General features: G+C 35.1%; 1 protein-coding gene across 1 annotated transcript in view; it reads left to right on the top strand.

Annotated features, from left to right (window-relative positions):
- The window catches only part of LOC115217925 (metabotropic glutamate receptor 4-like), a 133,846-nt gene that overhangs the window by 43,498 nt on the left and 71,367 nt on the right, over positions 1–18,981 (top strand). Inside the window, exons 2-3 of the mRNA XM_036508016.1 lie at positions 9,960–10,102; positions 15,861–16,145. Of these exons, the coding sequence (XP_036363909.1) occupies positions 10,001–10,102; positions 15,861–16,145 (387 nt within the window). The 5' untranslated portion in view covers positions 9,960–10,000. The remainder of the gene's footprint in view (positions 1–9,959; positions 10,103–15,860; positions 16,146–18,981) is intronic.

Genomic DNA, 18,981 nt, shown 5'->3' with positions numbered 1-18,981 from the left:
CAGTATGGAAGCTGACCTTGAAGGAAAGCAGTATCAACAATAATTTTAGCATTAAGTATATATATATATATATATATATATATATATATATATCTATAGATATATATATAATATATATATATAATATATATATCTATATATATATATATATTATATATATATATATATATATATATATATTATATATATATATAATATATATATATATATATAGATAGATAGATAGATAGATAGATAGATATAGATATATACATAGATATACATAAGGCGGCGAGTTGGCAGACTGGTTAGCATCCCGGCGAAATGCTTAATTGTGTTTTGTCTGCCGCTGCGTTCTGAGTTCGAATTCCGTCGACGTCGACTCTGCCTTTCACCCTTTCGAGGTCGATAAATTAAATACCAGTTGAGTACTGGGCTCGATGCGATCGACTTACCTCTTCCTCCAAAATTTCAGGCCTTGTGTCTATAGCAGAAAACATTAAAGGATACATATGCTGTCTCTTTTCGTTTCCTTAACATACTATAAGCAATGGCAGATTAGGAGAACATATAGAGCAAAAGATAAAGTAGCCAACAAGGATTAATAACGTGTCAGTCAATATTTCTTCGGGTAGGAATTACGCCGTTGTGTGTTTTGAGTTCAAATCACACCGAGTTTCATTTGATACTCATTTTTCATCATCATCAACCCAGGACATTACTCTCTCGATTCCCAGTTCACATAGGGCCGAATATCTAATTTCTATCGTGTATAAGCGACTGAAATCGGAACAAATTCCCTGAACGGGAAGCCAGTGGGTAGCATAGTTATTCATTCACAGTCGGGTGGACTGGAGTAAAATGAAACGGAGAGTTTTGCTCAAGAACTCAACACACCGCCTGGTCTGTTGCAGGAACAGAAACCACAATATTATTCTTGTGTGTTCAATACCTTAACTACCAGGCCAACACCTTCGCATTCTTCTCATGCATCCGGGGTAGATACAATACTTTCCAACCAAGTACTGGTGTTCATGCGATCGAGTACTTTCGTATCTAGAGTAGATATTATTGCTATAACAGCAACGCAGTGTGTGTGGGAGCAGGACATATTATACAAATGAAATACTTTTATATCCCCTCCCCAAATAAACGAACACGTACTTGTTCAAGAATTTGAATTATATCATCAGTCTAGTTGTATGTAGCTGAACCGAGTTAATCCATGAACCAACTGGTTTTCACATTCATAACCAACGCAAGACCCTAATTAACATCGGTCAGCGTGATAGATATAGCAGTTAAATCTTCCACAAATGAAACCTTATCATCTAATGATAATCAGTAGTTGATACTTCAGAATGAACCTTCTCAAACACTTGAGTTTTATACACTATTTATAAAAATAATTGAGTTCTATAAACTCAATTATTTAAATGCAATGAAAATCAAGATGAGTTCTTGTCTAAGAAGCTTGTATCTCTTGATATACTAAAGTACTGTTTTGTATTTTTGCTGGTGTGTTCTACGAATTTTTCCCAGGAATTTATTACGCTACCACAGACGTAGATAATTTCATTATCGGATTACCTTATGCAGGTAATACAGGATTATTACTTTGACACCACATACTCCCATTAAAGCAAATCCAGTCCCTTTGTAGCATTCGCTTCTTGCATTGTCACGCGCATGATTATCTCGAAAGGTTACAATCTAATACGTAGCTCACCTTCAAAGTATTCATTGGAGGGTCACTGGGGTAGAGTTCTCGAGCACCACCGTCATAGTGTCCTATCAGAAGCAAACACCATTAGACTTCTTGGCTGAATTGTCAACCGTGGTCAACTCAGGCTATGGATATTATCCAGCTAACTAGTTATTGGTCTATCCTAGGTCTTCAGCCTGTCGGCTTGACTTGAAGAGTGTGTCTTGCCATTCTTTTCCGCGACATTCTTATGAAATGTTTATATTACCGTAGCCGTGATCTCTCAATACGGAGAGATAGTGGCTCAATATGGAGAGACTCTCTGATATGAAGTTAAGGCAAAATAAACACACGCTGGTTAGTGTTTTCTGCGGTAAAATATGTCTGAAAAAAAGTCTAGATGGCAGTAATATTTTTCGTTATGAGGTACACACAATCACAAACAAGAGTAAACACAATTTAAGTTTCTTATATTATGGAGATGCATTGGGACACCTCTATTAACTATTTCAACGATCGAGAAATAGAGAAATGTCGCTTCATTCATATCTACTAAACAATTATTATAGAATCTGGAGAATATTGGTGTAAACACTATACGTTAGGATAACAAGTTTTTGGCCCCATATTTATGTATTGAAAGCGAACAAAGATAACCTTTACTTTTCATCATTCTAAGGTTGAGAAAATAATTTCCAGTTTGATCCTAAAGGTGATTCAAACGATTACACTAGCTATCGTATGTAATTCACTTTCTGTTTAATCAAAAGAAATTTCTATTATAGCTTCATGTATACATTATTCGAGCTCGGTTTAAAGGAAGGAATGTGTTCGAAATTGCATATTCTCTGCCTTTCGGCAGATTACAAAGTTCCATCATGAATATACTGGAAACGAGTAAGGTAATCGATAAAAGTGTAAGAGGTGTGGAATTAAGAAGAACGAAGTCGTTAGAATTAGTAAAGAAGCGAAAAATGAATATGAATAAACAGGAGAAAAAGGAAGACTATAATGATAAACGAAGTGCGATAGAAGCCTATAAAGGAGACTGTTTTACCTGTAAAGTTATTCAGATTCTCGTAAAATATTTCTATGCTCATCTAATTGAAAGTGACTGGCGTGTAAGAGTTCAAAGTATGATGTTCTGAAAGAGCGAATGCAGTAGTTCAAACATGTCAACGAATAGTGACTTCCAGAGGAGACAGTCTTTGATCTATGGCGAACATTGTTGAAGATCTCAGTACTTAATTTAAGAATTCATTCTGTTTCAACTGTTCAATATTTCCGTAAGTTGGTTTTCCTTATGCTTCATTATGTTTCGGTCAAGTCCCTTTTGTAACCAGTTCAAACTTCTTGACCGATTAAAAGTTAATCTAAAACACATGGAAACAGGCAGAAAGACATGGACTGTGAAAGATCTCTACGTGGTCACTCGATGTACTAGAAAGATCTAGAAAGATTATCCATATGTTCCTTATATTTCCTTCCATCAACCTAAAAATGTCGGACACAGATAACGTCGGACATAGATAATTTCGTCTCGTGCATACATTTTCGGTAGGATTAGGTAGCCTGGTAAATCAGCTCATTAAGGAAAAACCCAAGGCTAAATTACAAAAACGAAATATTCCATATGTTAACGAGGAAACCCGCTTCAATATTGGAGCCTCTTCGTGGTTAATCGTTCTCCTAAAAATAGCAGCCAAATTTTACTTCAATTACACCCTAACGCTTTTTAAAATTGAAACATGGAATGGAATAATTGCAGATTGCACTATTGGGAAGTGTGGCCTGAAAATACAGCCAGATGATGGCTAAAATCTTTTAATGTTAAGTTTGTTCAAAATTCTCTACTAACAACTTTAGAAAATTCATCTCAGGTCTCCCTAAATTATTCTGTGTGAAGGACCAGGTCGCTTGTTGTTACCGTTGTCACTTTTACCAGCACCACCGTCTCCGTTCTAGTAGTTGTTGTTGTCATCAACGACATTGTAAGTATGCTATTGTTCTTGTTCAACCCCGGGTCTCCTATGATCGAGCAAACTCCTCGAAGATATGATCCTAGTCATAAACACCCGTGTTTAATAATTCAAAGTCAATAGCGCTTAATAGAATGCATAATGCCGAGTGTGCTAATATAAGAATCTCGAGATATGTGAAGAGCGTAGTTATTCTTAACATGAATGAGACCACTCTGAATGAATCTCACTCTCAAGATGTCAAAAAAATGCTATCATAACAGACCAGATATGATGTTCTGAAGCAGAGAAAACATAACATTAACAGTAACTGGCAGAAACAGATTTGACGATAATTATTTTAATCTTTTGCTTGTTGGAATCATTAGACTGCAGCCATGCTGGGGATCACCTTGAAGAATTATCGTCCAGTACTTGCCAACCCGCTAAGTTACAGAGAAACAATAACGCTAGTGGTTAAGTGGTGGTTGGGGAGATTCACAAAGGCACACACACACACATAGGCTCCCCACAGGCGTATATGTATATATATATATATATATATATTATATATATATATATATATATATATATAATATATATAATATATTATATATATATATATATATATATATATATATATGTGTGTGTGTGGAGGCGCAATGTCCTAGTGGTTAGGGCAGCGGATCGCGGGTCGCAGGATCGCGGTTTCGATTCCCAGACCGGGCGTTGTGAGTGTTTATTGAGCGAAAACACCTAAGAGCTCCACGAGGCTCCGGCAGCGGGTGGTGATCCCTGCTGTACTCTTTCACCACTCTTTCTCCCACTCTTTCTTCTGTTGGCCTGCTCGCCTAGCCAGCGGGGTGGCGTCATTCGAAGGCTAAAACAATGCGAACGCATTGTGACCAGCGATGTGTAACAACATCTGATGGTCTGGTCGGTCACGAAGATATATATATATATATTTATATAATAATAAATAATAAATACATATATATACATATATAAATATATGTATATACATGTATAAATATATACATTTATGCATATATAATTATATATTATATATATATATACATACGATATTCCGAAAAAAAATATTGAAAATGGGCGTATATATATATATATATATATATATATATATATATATCTACATACATACACATCTACCTATCCGTTTGATGAAGTCTAAATTCTAACACGAAGCCTTTCTCTGAAATAATGCTGAGTAAGCATACATATGCGTGTGCATGTCTGTGTGTATGTGTTATGGGATGGATGGTGAATGCGTGTGCGAGTATGAGCGTGTGTTTATAGGTGGAGGCGCAATGGCCCAGTGGTTAGGGCAGCGGACTCGCGGTCATAGGATCGCGGTTTCGATTCTCAGACCGGGCGTGTGAGTGTTTATTGAGCGAAAACACCTGAAGCTCTACGAGGCACCGGCAGATGATGGTGGTGATCCCTGCTGTACTCTTTCACCACAACTTTCTCTCACTCTTACTTCCTGTTTCTGTTGTACCTGTATTTCAGAGGGCCGGCCTTGTCACTCTCTGTGTCACGCTGAGTATCCCCGAGAACTACGTTAAGGGTACACGTGTCTGTGGAGTGCTCAGCCACTTACACGTTAATTTCACGAGCAGGCTGTTCCGTTGATTCGGATCAACCGGAACCCTCATCGTCGTAACCGACGGAGTGCTTCCAAGTGTTTATTTACAGTACATTACAAACTAACAAGCGTAAGCTGGAGAGACGAAAAACAATATTTATCCCTTGATAATATAACCGTAATGGAAAACATTATCATGGTGTTAATGAAAAACTAATCTTAAGAGAGTTGTGCTAAAATTTCAATCAATCTAAAATTAATTGCACGCACGATAACAGTGATGGACTGAATTTTGACACCTGTGATAACAATTACATACAGGTTTCTGTGTTATTAGTGCTCCTCAATCATGCATGTTTCAATCAGCGCTCGAAATCTTAAAGCGACGAGCACAGGTCGTACATTGTTTTTCACTGAGTTGGTAAATGCAAATAATGACGCTGAAAATGTTCCCATTGGTTTCTGATGCAGGGAAAATATATAATCAAATGCAAGATGGTTATATTGAGGATCGTAAAATAAGGTAAATTAATTACGTGAAAGTATGATCATAATGAAATCGAAAAGTCATTAGTGTTGATAAGCAATTAATCTTAAAAGTAACGCGGTAGAGAATTCATAAAATTCCAGCGGTAAAAATTAAAAGGGAGCTATAAAAATGAGAAGGCCTCCAACGTAATTTCATAATATAAATTTAAGAATCCAATTTATAATAATAATAATAATAATAATAATAATATAATAATAATAATAATATAATAAAATATAAAAAAATAATAATAACGAATATTAATATAATATAATAATAATAATAACGATAATAATAATAATAATAATATAATAATAATAATAATAATAATAATAATGATAATAATAATAATAATAATAATGATTATAATCTTTTAATGTCGTAATTAAAAACGTTTAACTGAATCTAAATTCTCTGTATTTGATTTTCTTTGCAAGAGATATATCATTACTACTCAAAAACAACATCCACAGCAAATCGTCCATCTTGCCGATTTTTTAGGTCTTCACTTGCCACTTGAAGAGTCTAGAGAGAAAAAGGACCTCTTGTGTCAAAGGGAGAGAATTTCTTGGTACAATAACCTGATGAGGACGCCTTTACACAGTCGCTCGATCTGTTAAAAACAGCGACCAAATCTCCCTGAAGTTACAAACTTTTCTATTTTGCATACATATTTCTAAATATTATTTTCCACTTTCTAAAGATTGAAATGCTTTCATTATTTTTTATGTGGACAAACTTTATAATTCTTAAATTTCAATGCGCCTAAAAATAAAGTATAAAATGGAGAATTATGTAACTACATTGATTAGTAAGAACACATGCCTGGTTCACTTGTTACTCACGACATATGGCAATTGAAAAACTTCCCAATTTATGTTGATGCATAATCTTTAATTTCACTCTCTCTCTCCTTCTCTCTTTCTCTCTCCTTCTCTCTCTCTCCTCTCTTTATATATATATATATTATATATATATAACAGATAGATAGATAGACATATATTTTGCAGTGCACTTATATATATAATATATATATATATATATATATATAAATATAATAAATATGAGGGAATAAATCCCAATTTACAGGGAAAATCAGATTTAGGATTGAATCCAATTTTATAGTAAAATATTATATAATATTAATTAGAGACAAAACCACTATTTTGCAAATCAAACAAAGAAAGACTTAATCCAATACATAAAAAAAATTTTTAATATAAATTAAATAAAATTATATTCGCCACTACAATTGTTTCATATAAATATATATATATATGTGTGTGTATACATATATATATAAACACACACACACATATATATGTATATATATATAATATATATATAGCAGCAAAATTTAGGAACGACCATAATAGGCCGTTCATCCCGCTAGAAATAGCAGCCAAGGCTTTAACCGCAAAAAAGGTATTAATTCCGTAAACCAGGAGAAAATTAAAAAAACATTTACCCTGTAATACTTTATACAATGCATCGTTTCTTTTGTTTTTTAATGGTAAATCAGCCTGATTAAATTAAATCAAGCTAATCTTCCATAGGCCAACAAATTCATCAGTAAAGTAAGCCAGAATGGGACCGATATTTTCACGAGGCAGCACCAACTACTGTCTTGGCAATATCTGACCTAAAATTTTCAAATCATCGTACTCGCGCCAAATTTATCGGCAGCAAATATACGTTGCCGATTCCATTTCGGAATTAAACAGAAAATTCATAATTTATCAATATAGGGTAGCAAAAAATTCAGTAGAAATTATTTGCCACCAGCGGCCTAGTGGGAAAAAAGGAAATAGTCAGAGACTATTAATAAATTCAACAGCAAAATTTAGGAACGACCATAATAGGCCGTTCATCCCATATATATATATGTAGGTCCCGGGTTGAGTCGGGGTTAACCACAGTAAATAAGGTACTCAATACATAGCAGAGTAAATTAATTTATTTTATAGAAGGAGCTTCTACAGGACTAGAACTGTTTCATTCAAAAGAAATCATCAGGGCTTCCTGATGATTTCTTTTGAATGAAACACTTCTAGTCTTGTAGAAGCTCCTTCTATAAATAAATATATATATATATATTATATATATATTATAATAGATAGATAGAATGATAGATAGATAGATGTGCGTGTGTGTGTGTGTATGTATGTATGCATTTATGCATACATCATATGTGTATATATATATGTATATATATATATATATGTGTGTGCATGTATGTGTGTATGTATGTATGCGTTTATGCATACATCATATGTGTATATATATATGTGTGTGTGTGTGTGTGTGTGTCTGTGTATGTATTTACGCATACATCCTGTGTGTATACATGTATGTACGTATGTGTATGGCTTCAGTTAACTACTTCAAATTTTATACTAAAATTTAATACTTAAAATTTTTAGATACCTTCTTGCAATATTCAACGTGCAATATGAGAGTTAGGGCGATAGGACTTTATCAGTTTATATTGCAAAAGTTGTTTAAACTCTCTTTTCGTTACAATTTCTATTTCTAAGACGTCAGACATATTGATTTTCTTCCTCTAACGTAATACACTACAATTTTCGTCAAATACAAGTGTTATTAGGTTCCTAAAATATATCTACATTATAGTTATTACTGAAAATAAAATAGGATTGTGAAATTGTGACAATTAGTATCAGAATACACTGACAACGTTAAATTGCTTTTTTGTTGTCTTCGTTTCTTTACGCTACTTTCGTTTTCTGGGTGAGGAATCCTTTCAGCAGAATATGCATTAGTCATTTACGATAATATTAAGAATACAAGATTTTTGAAATTTCATGAACCATTTCTATAGCACTGTGAAATAATCACATACTATCAAAGCAAAGTAAATATTTATTTCGAGCCCATGAAGAAATCTATAGTTCTTCACATGTCTTGCTAAATAAAGCAAATAAAATAAAATTCTCTTTTTTTAATCTATAGGCTTTATGACATCAGATAATGTAGTATTACGTAGTGCTTGTGCATTTATACAAAAATGGTGATTTGGTTATGACTGGGACGCTATTCATTATCTATCTTCGGGACCAGAATCAATCTAGGTTGAAACATCATCAAGCAAATGTGCAATCAATTATTTTCAATTAGTAATCCATTCAAAGTAGAAATGTTTGCTATCACCTCCATAATTAATAGAACCAATTACGTTAAGTCTTCTAGTCATAGTTTCAACATTTGGTCCTTAGTGCTACAGAAACAAGGCAAAACATTTTGAATGGGTGCTTGACCAGTTTCATCGATTGCAGTGCTTTATTGGTACTTATCTTATCGTCCCCTAAAGGATCAAAGTCAAAGTCGACCTGGGTGACATTTGAATTCATGTCGTAAAGCTGTATGAAATTCCGGTGAGCATTTTGTCTGGTGTAGTACTAACTATTGTGACCCCCTTTCTCATGAATCACCATGGGGTTGCACCTAGAAAGTTACCCTCCGAGGCACAAGTCTGGCAAGGTTGTTTATAGAAGACCAGCAGTTCCCCGCGCATACAAGCCTCCCTCTCCCCGCCACCAGTGTTATCCAAGGAAAAGGCAAAGGCCGATACAGCTTGGCACCAGTGACATCGCAGCTTAACGTGCAAGTGGCAGAACTCTCCACAGACACGTGTACCCTTAACGTAGTTCTCGGGGAGATTCAGCGTGACACAGAATGTGACGAGGCTGGCCCCTTGAAAAACAGGTACAACAGAAACAGGAAGAAAGAGTGAGAGAAAGTTGTGGGGAGAGAGTACAGCAGGGTTCACCACCACCCCCTACCGGAGCCTCGTGAAGCTTTAGGTGTTTTTGCTCCATAAACACTCACAATGCCCGGTCTGGGAATCGAACCGCGATGCTACGACCGCGAGTCCGCTGCCCTAACCACCGGGCCATTGCGCCACCAGTACCAACTATACACCACGAAAAATAGTTATGTCAGTATATCCTGCCTTATAACGAACTTAACATCCAACCATTTTCAAGAAGTTGAGACATACTGGAAAATACTAACTTCTATACATTGTCTAAATATAAGATGAGATGGCCATATGGGGAACGTTTTGATGATAGATCTGGTACAGGTGCTAAACAAGAAAAATGTAAGAAAAAGTACATCAAAAGTGAACATTTATTTACTTCCATTTGTATTCTTTTTCAGGTGTAATTATATTCGCATCCGATCAAGAAGTTGGAGAACTGATGCTGGCTGTGGCGAGAAGAAATGCCACGGGGATGTTTTCCTGGATTGGAAGTGATGGATGGGGAGGCAGAGCTGTAGTCTACGAGAACAAAGAGAGACAGGTAAATATATTTCTTTCTATAGTAAATGCTGTTTGTGCGCACATACATACATACATGCATTCATACATGCATACATACATACATACATACATACATACATACATACATACATACATACATACATACATAAATAGATACATAGATACATAGATAGATAGATAGATAACTACTACATACTATATACATACTACATTAATATACATATATATATATGTATATATATATAATATATATATATAATATATATATATATATATATATAGATAATATAGTATTATATATAATATATATATATATATATATATATATATATATTATATTTGCGTGCGTGCAAATGTGCGTCTGTGTGTACGTGTGTGTTATATGTGTGTTCGTGTGTGCGTGTACCTATGTGTAAGGTGTGTTTGCGTGCGCCTAATTTAATAACGAGCGGTAATAAGACGTGCTTAACACCTGAGGGCTCAATAATAATTCTTTAATCGAATTTAAATCGATAGCCTAAAAGCAAAGGTGGTAATAGGCTAATACGAGCAGTGGTGTGTATTCCGCTCAATTATTCAGGCTAGGAATATGCAGAACCTTTCACCATCATCTCTTTATCAACAGAGATCAAACATAGTAAAACTGTTTCAAACCAGACCTTATTACCGATATCGAGAATAATATATGTATGTATGTATGTATGTATGTATGTATGTATGTATGTATGTATGTATGTATGTATGTATGCATGTATGAATGTATGTATGTATGTATGTATGTATGTGTGTTAGTATGTATGTATGTATGTATGCATGTATGCATGTATGTATGTATGTATGTATGTATGTATGAATGTATGTATGTATGTATGTATGTATGTATGTGTGTGTTAGTATGTACGTATGTATGTATGTATGTATGTATGTATGTATGTATGTATGTATCTATCTATCTATATATCTGCCTTTCCATCTATCTACCTAGCGAAGACATGACACGATGTAGGTAAAGAAATTTGAGAACTTTGAAAAGAAATTACGAAACCGGTTATTTCTCCAAAAACTATGTTACTATACACAAAATTTTATAACATTTTTCTAACAACGACTTAAATATATTCTTTAACCTTATAACACGAGCCGTGTGTAGTGTTTTCACTCTTTTTTTATTATATATATATATACATATATATATCTACATATATATATATATATATATATACATACATACACACACACACACAGACACACACACACACACACACACACATATATATATATATATATATATACATACATACATACATACATATATAGGTGCAAAAATGGTTGTGAGGTAAGTAGCTTGCTTACTAGCCACATGGTTTCGGGTTTGGTGCCACTGCGTGGAACTTTGGGCCAGTCTCTTCTATAAAATCTCGGGCCATGTTTGTGTATCTGTGTTTGTCCCCCCACCATCGCTTGACAACCAATGCTGGTGTGCTTACGTCCCCGTAACTTAGCGATTCAGCAAAAGGAACCGATATGATAAGTACGAGCCTTACAAAAAATAAGTCTTGGCGTCGATTTGTTGGGCTAAAGGCGGTGTTCCAACATGTCCGCAGTCAAATGACTGAAACAAATAAAAGAATATATATGTATGTGTATGTGTGTGAGCGTGTATGTGCATGTTCATACTTTCAGAACCATGCACATGTCCGTGGTCATAGAAATTTTTGGGTGGAACGGAAACATTATTTGGCTGACAAACGAGCATTAGCGAGTAATTTTCTAGTTACAGACAACTCTAGCTATTTCATGGATTTGCACGATAGTTTCGAAGGAACATTTTTCATGACTACTGTATCGGGATTCGAAAGTAGCGAGTGATTTCATGATTTCTTTAGAAATCTCTAGCCATGGAAGAATGTACAGCCATCATTTCAAGAGTTTGAAAATACTATGAGCAAAATGAAAACAGGAAAATCTTGAGCACCAGACAATAACCCTATTGAAATACTGAAACATGTGCAGGGAGATGGTGTCTCTCAAAACTCTGATGCTAAGATTATGGGAAGATCTCCGAATTCAAAAAGAATTTAAAATGTAAATTTTATGATCGGTTTTAAGAAAGATGAATGAAACTCATGTGGGAATTATCGTGGAATATTATTACTGTCCATTGAAAGGAGCATATTTGCAAGAATCCATCTAAACAGTGTACTGGTTAATGAAGAGAAGCTTCGAAGAATAGAATCAAACATGATGATATACTAGCTATGAAGATTGGTTAGAATGAGGAGATTTCCTTGTCAACCACTATTTAGTGAATTAAGCAGTGGGAAAAGACAATAACACCCTTTCCGTCGTTTTAAAAACTAGGTAAAGTAAATATTCGACATGGCTGAACTAGAACAAAAGTATATAGAAAATTGAAGACGAAAGAGCCTTATTGTGTGTTGCTCAGTCATCAAGGGATCTGAAGTATGTTTTTAACTAAAAAGAAACCGGAAAATTGAAGAAAGAGAATCCATCGCTTAGACAAAAATTTATTTAATTTTGTAGTATTTTATTTCGAATGACAACATGTGAAACAAATTCCAAATGGGATTGAGAAGTATATGATAGACAGCGATAATGTGACATAGTGGAAGCACTCCGTCGGTTACGACGATGAGAGTTCCGGTTGATCCGAATCAACGGAACAGCCTGCTCGTGAAATTAACGTGTAAGTGGCTGAGCACTCCACAGACACGTGCACCCTTAACGTAGTTCTCGGGGCTATTCAGCGTGACACAGAGAGTGACAAGGCCGGCCCCTTGAAATACAAGTACAACAGAAACAGGAAGTAAGAGTGAGAGAAAGTTGTGGTGAACGAGTACAGCAGGGATCACCACCATCCCCTGCTGGAGCCTCGTGGAGCTTTTAAGTGTTTTCGCTCAATAAACACTCACAACGCCCGGTCTGGGAATCGAAACCGCGATCCTATGACCGCGAGTCCGCTGCCCTAACCACTGGGCCATTGCGCCTCCAAATGTGACATAACAGATAATATGAATATATGAAGAATATGAATACATTTGAAACATTCCTGGAACATTTCTGTTTTAGCAACATCGTATGAAGCACAACGAACGCCTGAATGCGTAGAGTAATTACTTTGGATATCCATATTGCTTATTTGGTTTCATGGTCTTGTGATATCATTATACTGTAGAGAGTAATCCGTATCGGTACTGCTGATCCGAAGTGAAATTCTTAACTAATAAATATTTATTAGTTAGGTGTTAGGGACATAATTTACGAGTCGGATTGTTTCATGAAACATTACGGCTTATATATACAAGTGAACGTATATCAGTTTCAAAAGTGCACAGAAACAATGATACTGCTGTAGTCCATCCCAGAATAGAAGAAAATTAGATTCAGTAACGTTAGCCTTGGAATGTTATATGATATGGATCAAACAAAACTTGATAAACTGCAGTATGAAATATGAATAGATCTACCAAATTCTCAAACATGAAGAGAACAATAGTTTGCAGCTCGGCATTGAACTTCCTCAAAATCATTCATTTTGTATTGACTTCACGTACGAACCCTGCATTGCCGAGCTCATATCTCAGCAAAGGCATGGAACTGAAAAACTGCATTTTTTCCTGAAAGGATATTTTGGGCATATTTCCTGTAAACTGGGAAAGAATAACAAATTTTAACACGACGTTTAGTCTCTCTTTTAGAGTTGGTGCGCTACGCCACATCAAATCTTCAAGGCAGCGCTGTTGCGCTTCCAGAACAGGAGATGGCTGCGAAATATCTCACGAACAAACGCAGCAATAGAAATCTCCAGGTGCAAACACAAATGCCGATTAAGCAACTATTTTGTGGTGAACAAGACAAATGTAAATAGCAGATGTCCATATATGCCATCTAGTAGTATACTTTCAACTGCGATATAAACTTGCAAAAGCAGGCTGTGGAAACTCTACACTGTGTTAAACATAAGCAACATCTATCATATAAGAATACATGCAGACATTTCAATACAAGGTATTTTGAAGAAATATTATTTTCTCTCGCGTCTAACCTAATATAACTGACGTAGTTATTGGGGACGGGAACGTCATGTACAATCGGAAGGGTTTACTGCAATGGGGATGAAAATATCTCTTCGAAAATTAGGGAAAAAACTGTTTCGAAACATGAAGATCCTCTACCCTGATTATAAATTGGTATTTGTGAAAATAATTTTCGGTGCACATAAAGAATACTTACAAATGCGTAAGCAACAAATTGGGTTGCTAGGGTTTTGAAGGAAAGAAAGAGACATGCTGAGAAACTGTAACTGGATCAGTACAGATATATGGCTAAGCACTAAACATGTGTGTGCATACATACATACATACATACATACACTACATACATACATACATACATACATATATATATATATTTATATATATATATATATATATATATATATATATATTATATATATACGTGTATACACATAAAAATGTATATGTATATATATATCTATATATACAGAATATATATATACATACATATATATATATATATACAGTATATATACATATACAATATATATACGTATATATGCATATATATATATATATACAGTATATATACATATACAATATATATACGTATATATGCATATTATATATATATGTATATATATATATAGATATATATATATATAATATATATATATATAATATATATATATATATATATATATACATATACATATGCATACATACAAATATATATTCATATACAGAGAGAAAGAGATAGACAGGCAGGATCTGTGTCTAATGAAGACGGAAGAGTCAATCAATATATATTATGTTGCAGTAGTTATTGTTTAAACTGAATATTTCCATTATGACTCGGGTTCCATATTCTGAGGTTTCCTAATGCTCAGTGTGACATGAAACTCGAGTAACCACAATAACAGTTACGCACATACTCATGAACACACATGTTCACGTACACACACACAATCACGCACACTGGCACTGATACACACACACTTACTCTCTCTCACACACACACTTACGCACACTGGCACTGATACACACACACGCTCTCTCTCTCTCAAACGCACACTTACGCACACTGGCACTGATACACACACACACTTACTCTCTCTCTCACACACACACTTACGCACACTGGCACTGATACACACACACGCTCTCTCTCTCTCTCACATACACTTACGCACACTGGCACTGATACACACACACTTACTCTCTCTCACACACACACTTACGCACACTGGCACTGATACACACACACGCTCTCTCTCTCTCAAACGCACACTTACGCACACTGGCACTGATACACACACACACTTACTCTCTCTCTCACACACACACTTACGCACACTGGCACTGATACACACACACGCTCTCTCTCTCTCAAACGCACACTTACGCACACTGGCACTGATACACACACACACTTACTCTCTCTCTCACACACACTTACGCACACTGGCACTGATACACACACACACTTACTCTCTCTCTCACACACACACTTACGCACACTGGCACTGATACACACACACGCTCTCTCTCTCTCAAACGCACACACATTTACGCACACTGGCACAGATGCAAACACACACTCTCTCACACACACACACGCACACACGCACACAAGCATACACACACGGGTGCCTGGTTTCCACCAACGTATTTTGTTGAATTAACGCGTAATTTCCGACACACCTGTATTCAATATTCATTTTCTATTTCCCTGATTAGGTGGAAGGAGCTATCACCGTTCAGCCACTGGCATACGATGTGAAAGGTTTCAAAAAATATTTCCTGTCTCTTTCACCGAAGACAAATACACGGAATCCTTGGTTTATTGAATATTGGGAACAACATTTCCAGTGTAAATATCCTAACAGCAGTTGGACGCCATTTAATGAAATCTATAACGAAACATGTACTGGAAACGAAGTGATTGATCCTGATGACTTCCATCTTGAAGCCCAGCTACAATTTGTCAGCGATGCTGCAATGGCCTTTGGTTATGCTTTCAAGGTAAATAACAAATTGTATTCGTTCTCATTGTTTTGATGTTATTATCGTTGCTGTCCGTGGTGTCGATGTAATTCTTGTTTTTAGTTTATCTTCAACCAGCAGTATCGCCCGGCGTTCCTCGGGTTTGTAAGGGAAATAACTATATAAGCATTTTTAGAGAGTTATAGCCAAAAAATAGCCAAAAAATGCATTAATAATGGAAAAAAAATGATGGTAAATTTATTTAAAAATCGTTGACTCATCGTAGACATTTTTAGAGAGTTACTTCCCTTATATGCATTAGAAAATGCATTAAAATAGAAATAAAAGATGGTAATTTTGTTTTTAAATCGTAGACTCATCGTAGACGTGCGCTAATACCCAGAAGGGCTCGATATGAATCACGACTATAAGATTTTGGTTAAACTGCACCGCAAAATGTGGGAGTAGTTAGGAATCTAAATCGTAGGAGACAGACACACAACTTGACTTTTATATATAAAGATAAACCCAACAGAGTTATGGTTCTGCCAACGCGGTTTAGCTCTAACAAGCCAATTATTTATTATTAGTTGTACAAAAAGAAAAAAAGGTGACGATGTGGCAGAACCGTTAGCTCACCGAGGAAAATGCTTAGCAACATTTCACCCGTCTTTACGTTCCAAGATGGAATTTGAGTGAGATCTAGTAGTGCAATTTCCAGCAAACTACATCAAGCAAGCGAGCAGAGGCGGTTTTCTTGAATATAGAACAACGCCAATATAATTTCATCTATTGTTTGTAAAGCCACCAAGATAGATTTTTGCCTTTCATTATATCTGGATCGATAACATAAATACCAGCTGTGTACTGTATTCAATAAAATCGATTGTCCCCGCCTCTCAAATTTCAGGCCTTGTAACTATAGAAGAAAAGATTAATACTAGAAAATATAGGACGACGAAGAAACATTCGCAAATTAGGGAAAACACCGGAAGTACGTAGACACGCTCACTCTTCATCACTTATCAACAAAGAATCATAACGATTTCGACACGATCTCGAAACCAGCATCAAAAATGCCCTATTGTAAGACACCGAGATGGAATTTGAGTGAGACCTAGCGTTACTATTTTCCAGTAGATTACCTCAAGCAACCAAACGAAGGCGGTTTTCTTATTTATAGATGAACACCAATATAAGTTCATCTTTTCTTTGTAAAGCAAACAAAACGTATTAAACATTAGATACAAGCAAAACTTACATCTCAATAATTATTATGAAAATAACGAGAATTCTATTTTATTTTCAATCTTCGGCGTCTCATTACCTTCTGGTGCACTATATTAAAGTCTGATTCCTTTCCGTTACGCTTTATGCTGGGGCTGATTCAATAAAACATCGGTGGTATATTGTATTTAAATAAATCACCTGAATCAGGCACCACAACACTTTGGTCTAATATATTTGTTTATACTTTAAGCATAATTCGACACATATGGTGGGGAATGGTATGTTCGCTTATAAAGAGTCTAGTATCGTGATTTGTACATGAATATATGTAGAAAGATAAAATACAACATCTTAGTAAACAAGATTTGAATACAAATGTTCGTAACTAACCCAGAGAAAAAAAACTGTTGTCATTTCTACGAATACTGTTAACCAAATAATTTGTTCTATAATATATTACGTAGTGTCAGTTCATGAATATAAAACAGAGACGAAACATAACATATAGGCATATGCGTGTATGTATGTATGCGTTTGTGTGCGTAGGTGTCTGTCAGATATATCATGCTATGTCTGTTTATTTTCATCTCTCTGTCTCTGTCTCTGTATATATATACATACATACGTACATACATACGTACATACATACATACATACATACATACATACATACATACATACATACATACATACATATATAAATCAAACTAAGGTTATAGAACAAGCAAATGCAAAGTCATCCACATAACATTTCATAACTCGAACATTTAATCATAGAATATACATTTAAACATCACGGAAGATGGAATATAATTCATCTGTACAAGCATATAAGAAAGTGCGAGAAAAAAAGTGTGAATACAGTTCATCACGGTTAAATGTTAATACTTTAGCAGTCCTATTAAACATTTTGTTCCTGATAAGAAACAATCACCGTATTATTGATATATATATATATATATATATATATATATATATATAATATGAATAACAAAGGGGTACAGGTTTAAAATCATTACGGCCGTTTCCAACGAATCCTTTAATTGATTAATGAAAACATTATTGTAAAGAAACCGTTTTCGTCAGATGAATTCCTGATCTTCAAACATAAAGGCCAGTTCGACTTATTCAACAGAGTTAAATTCACGCAGTAAAACTACTTACATTGATCCTTCTACAATTCGGTTGGCAGAATGACCTTATCAGAATAGTGTATATTTGGTCAGAACAAATTAGGGGTTATTAGGAACAAATTTAGGGGTTATTAGAGTTTCTCAGTAGTGAGAGGAGGTAATCGACACAAGTGAGCCAGTTATCTAAACTAACAATACAGGAAGGATCGGCTCCGATCGTTTGGATTTTTATCTTAATGACTATGTCATTAATGGTCAGAGGTGAGAGAAGCAATTTATGTCGGGTCAGCCTACGAAATTATCAAAAGTGATGGGATTGTATGTCGGCTTAATCTTCGCAAATGGGTAGTAATAAGGGAGTGAGTAATAGGGGGGGGGGTATGATAATGAGACGGAGATAGAGGAAGCTGAATATACTTATATTCATTACCGTATTAGAGATTTTCCAAAATAATGGAATATAATTTTAAAATAAAATAAAATAGGGGTGGTAATCAGATCCACAATACTAT

Source organism: Octopus sinensis, linkage group LG12 (genome assembly GCF_006345805.1).
Source record: "Octopus sinensis linkage group LG12, ASM634580v1, whole genome shotgun sequence".
In the NCBI taxonomy this organism is placed as follows: Eukaryota; Metazoa; Mollusca; class Cephalopoda; order Octopoda; family Octopodidae; genus Octopus; species Octopus sinensis.
The sequence above is the reverse complement of the archived record's forward strand: the minus strand, read 5'-3'. Positions and strand labels throughout refer to the sequence as shown.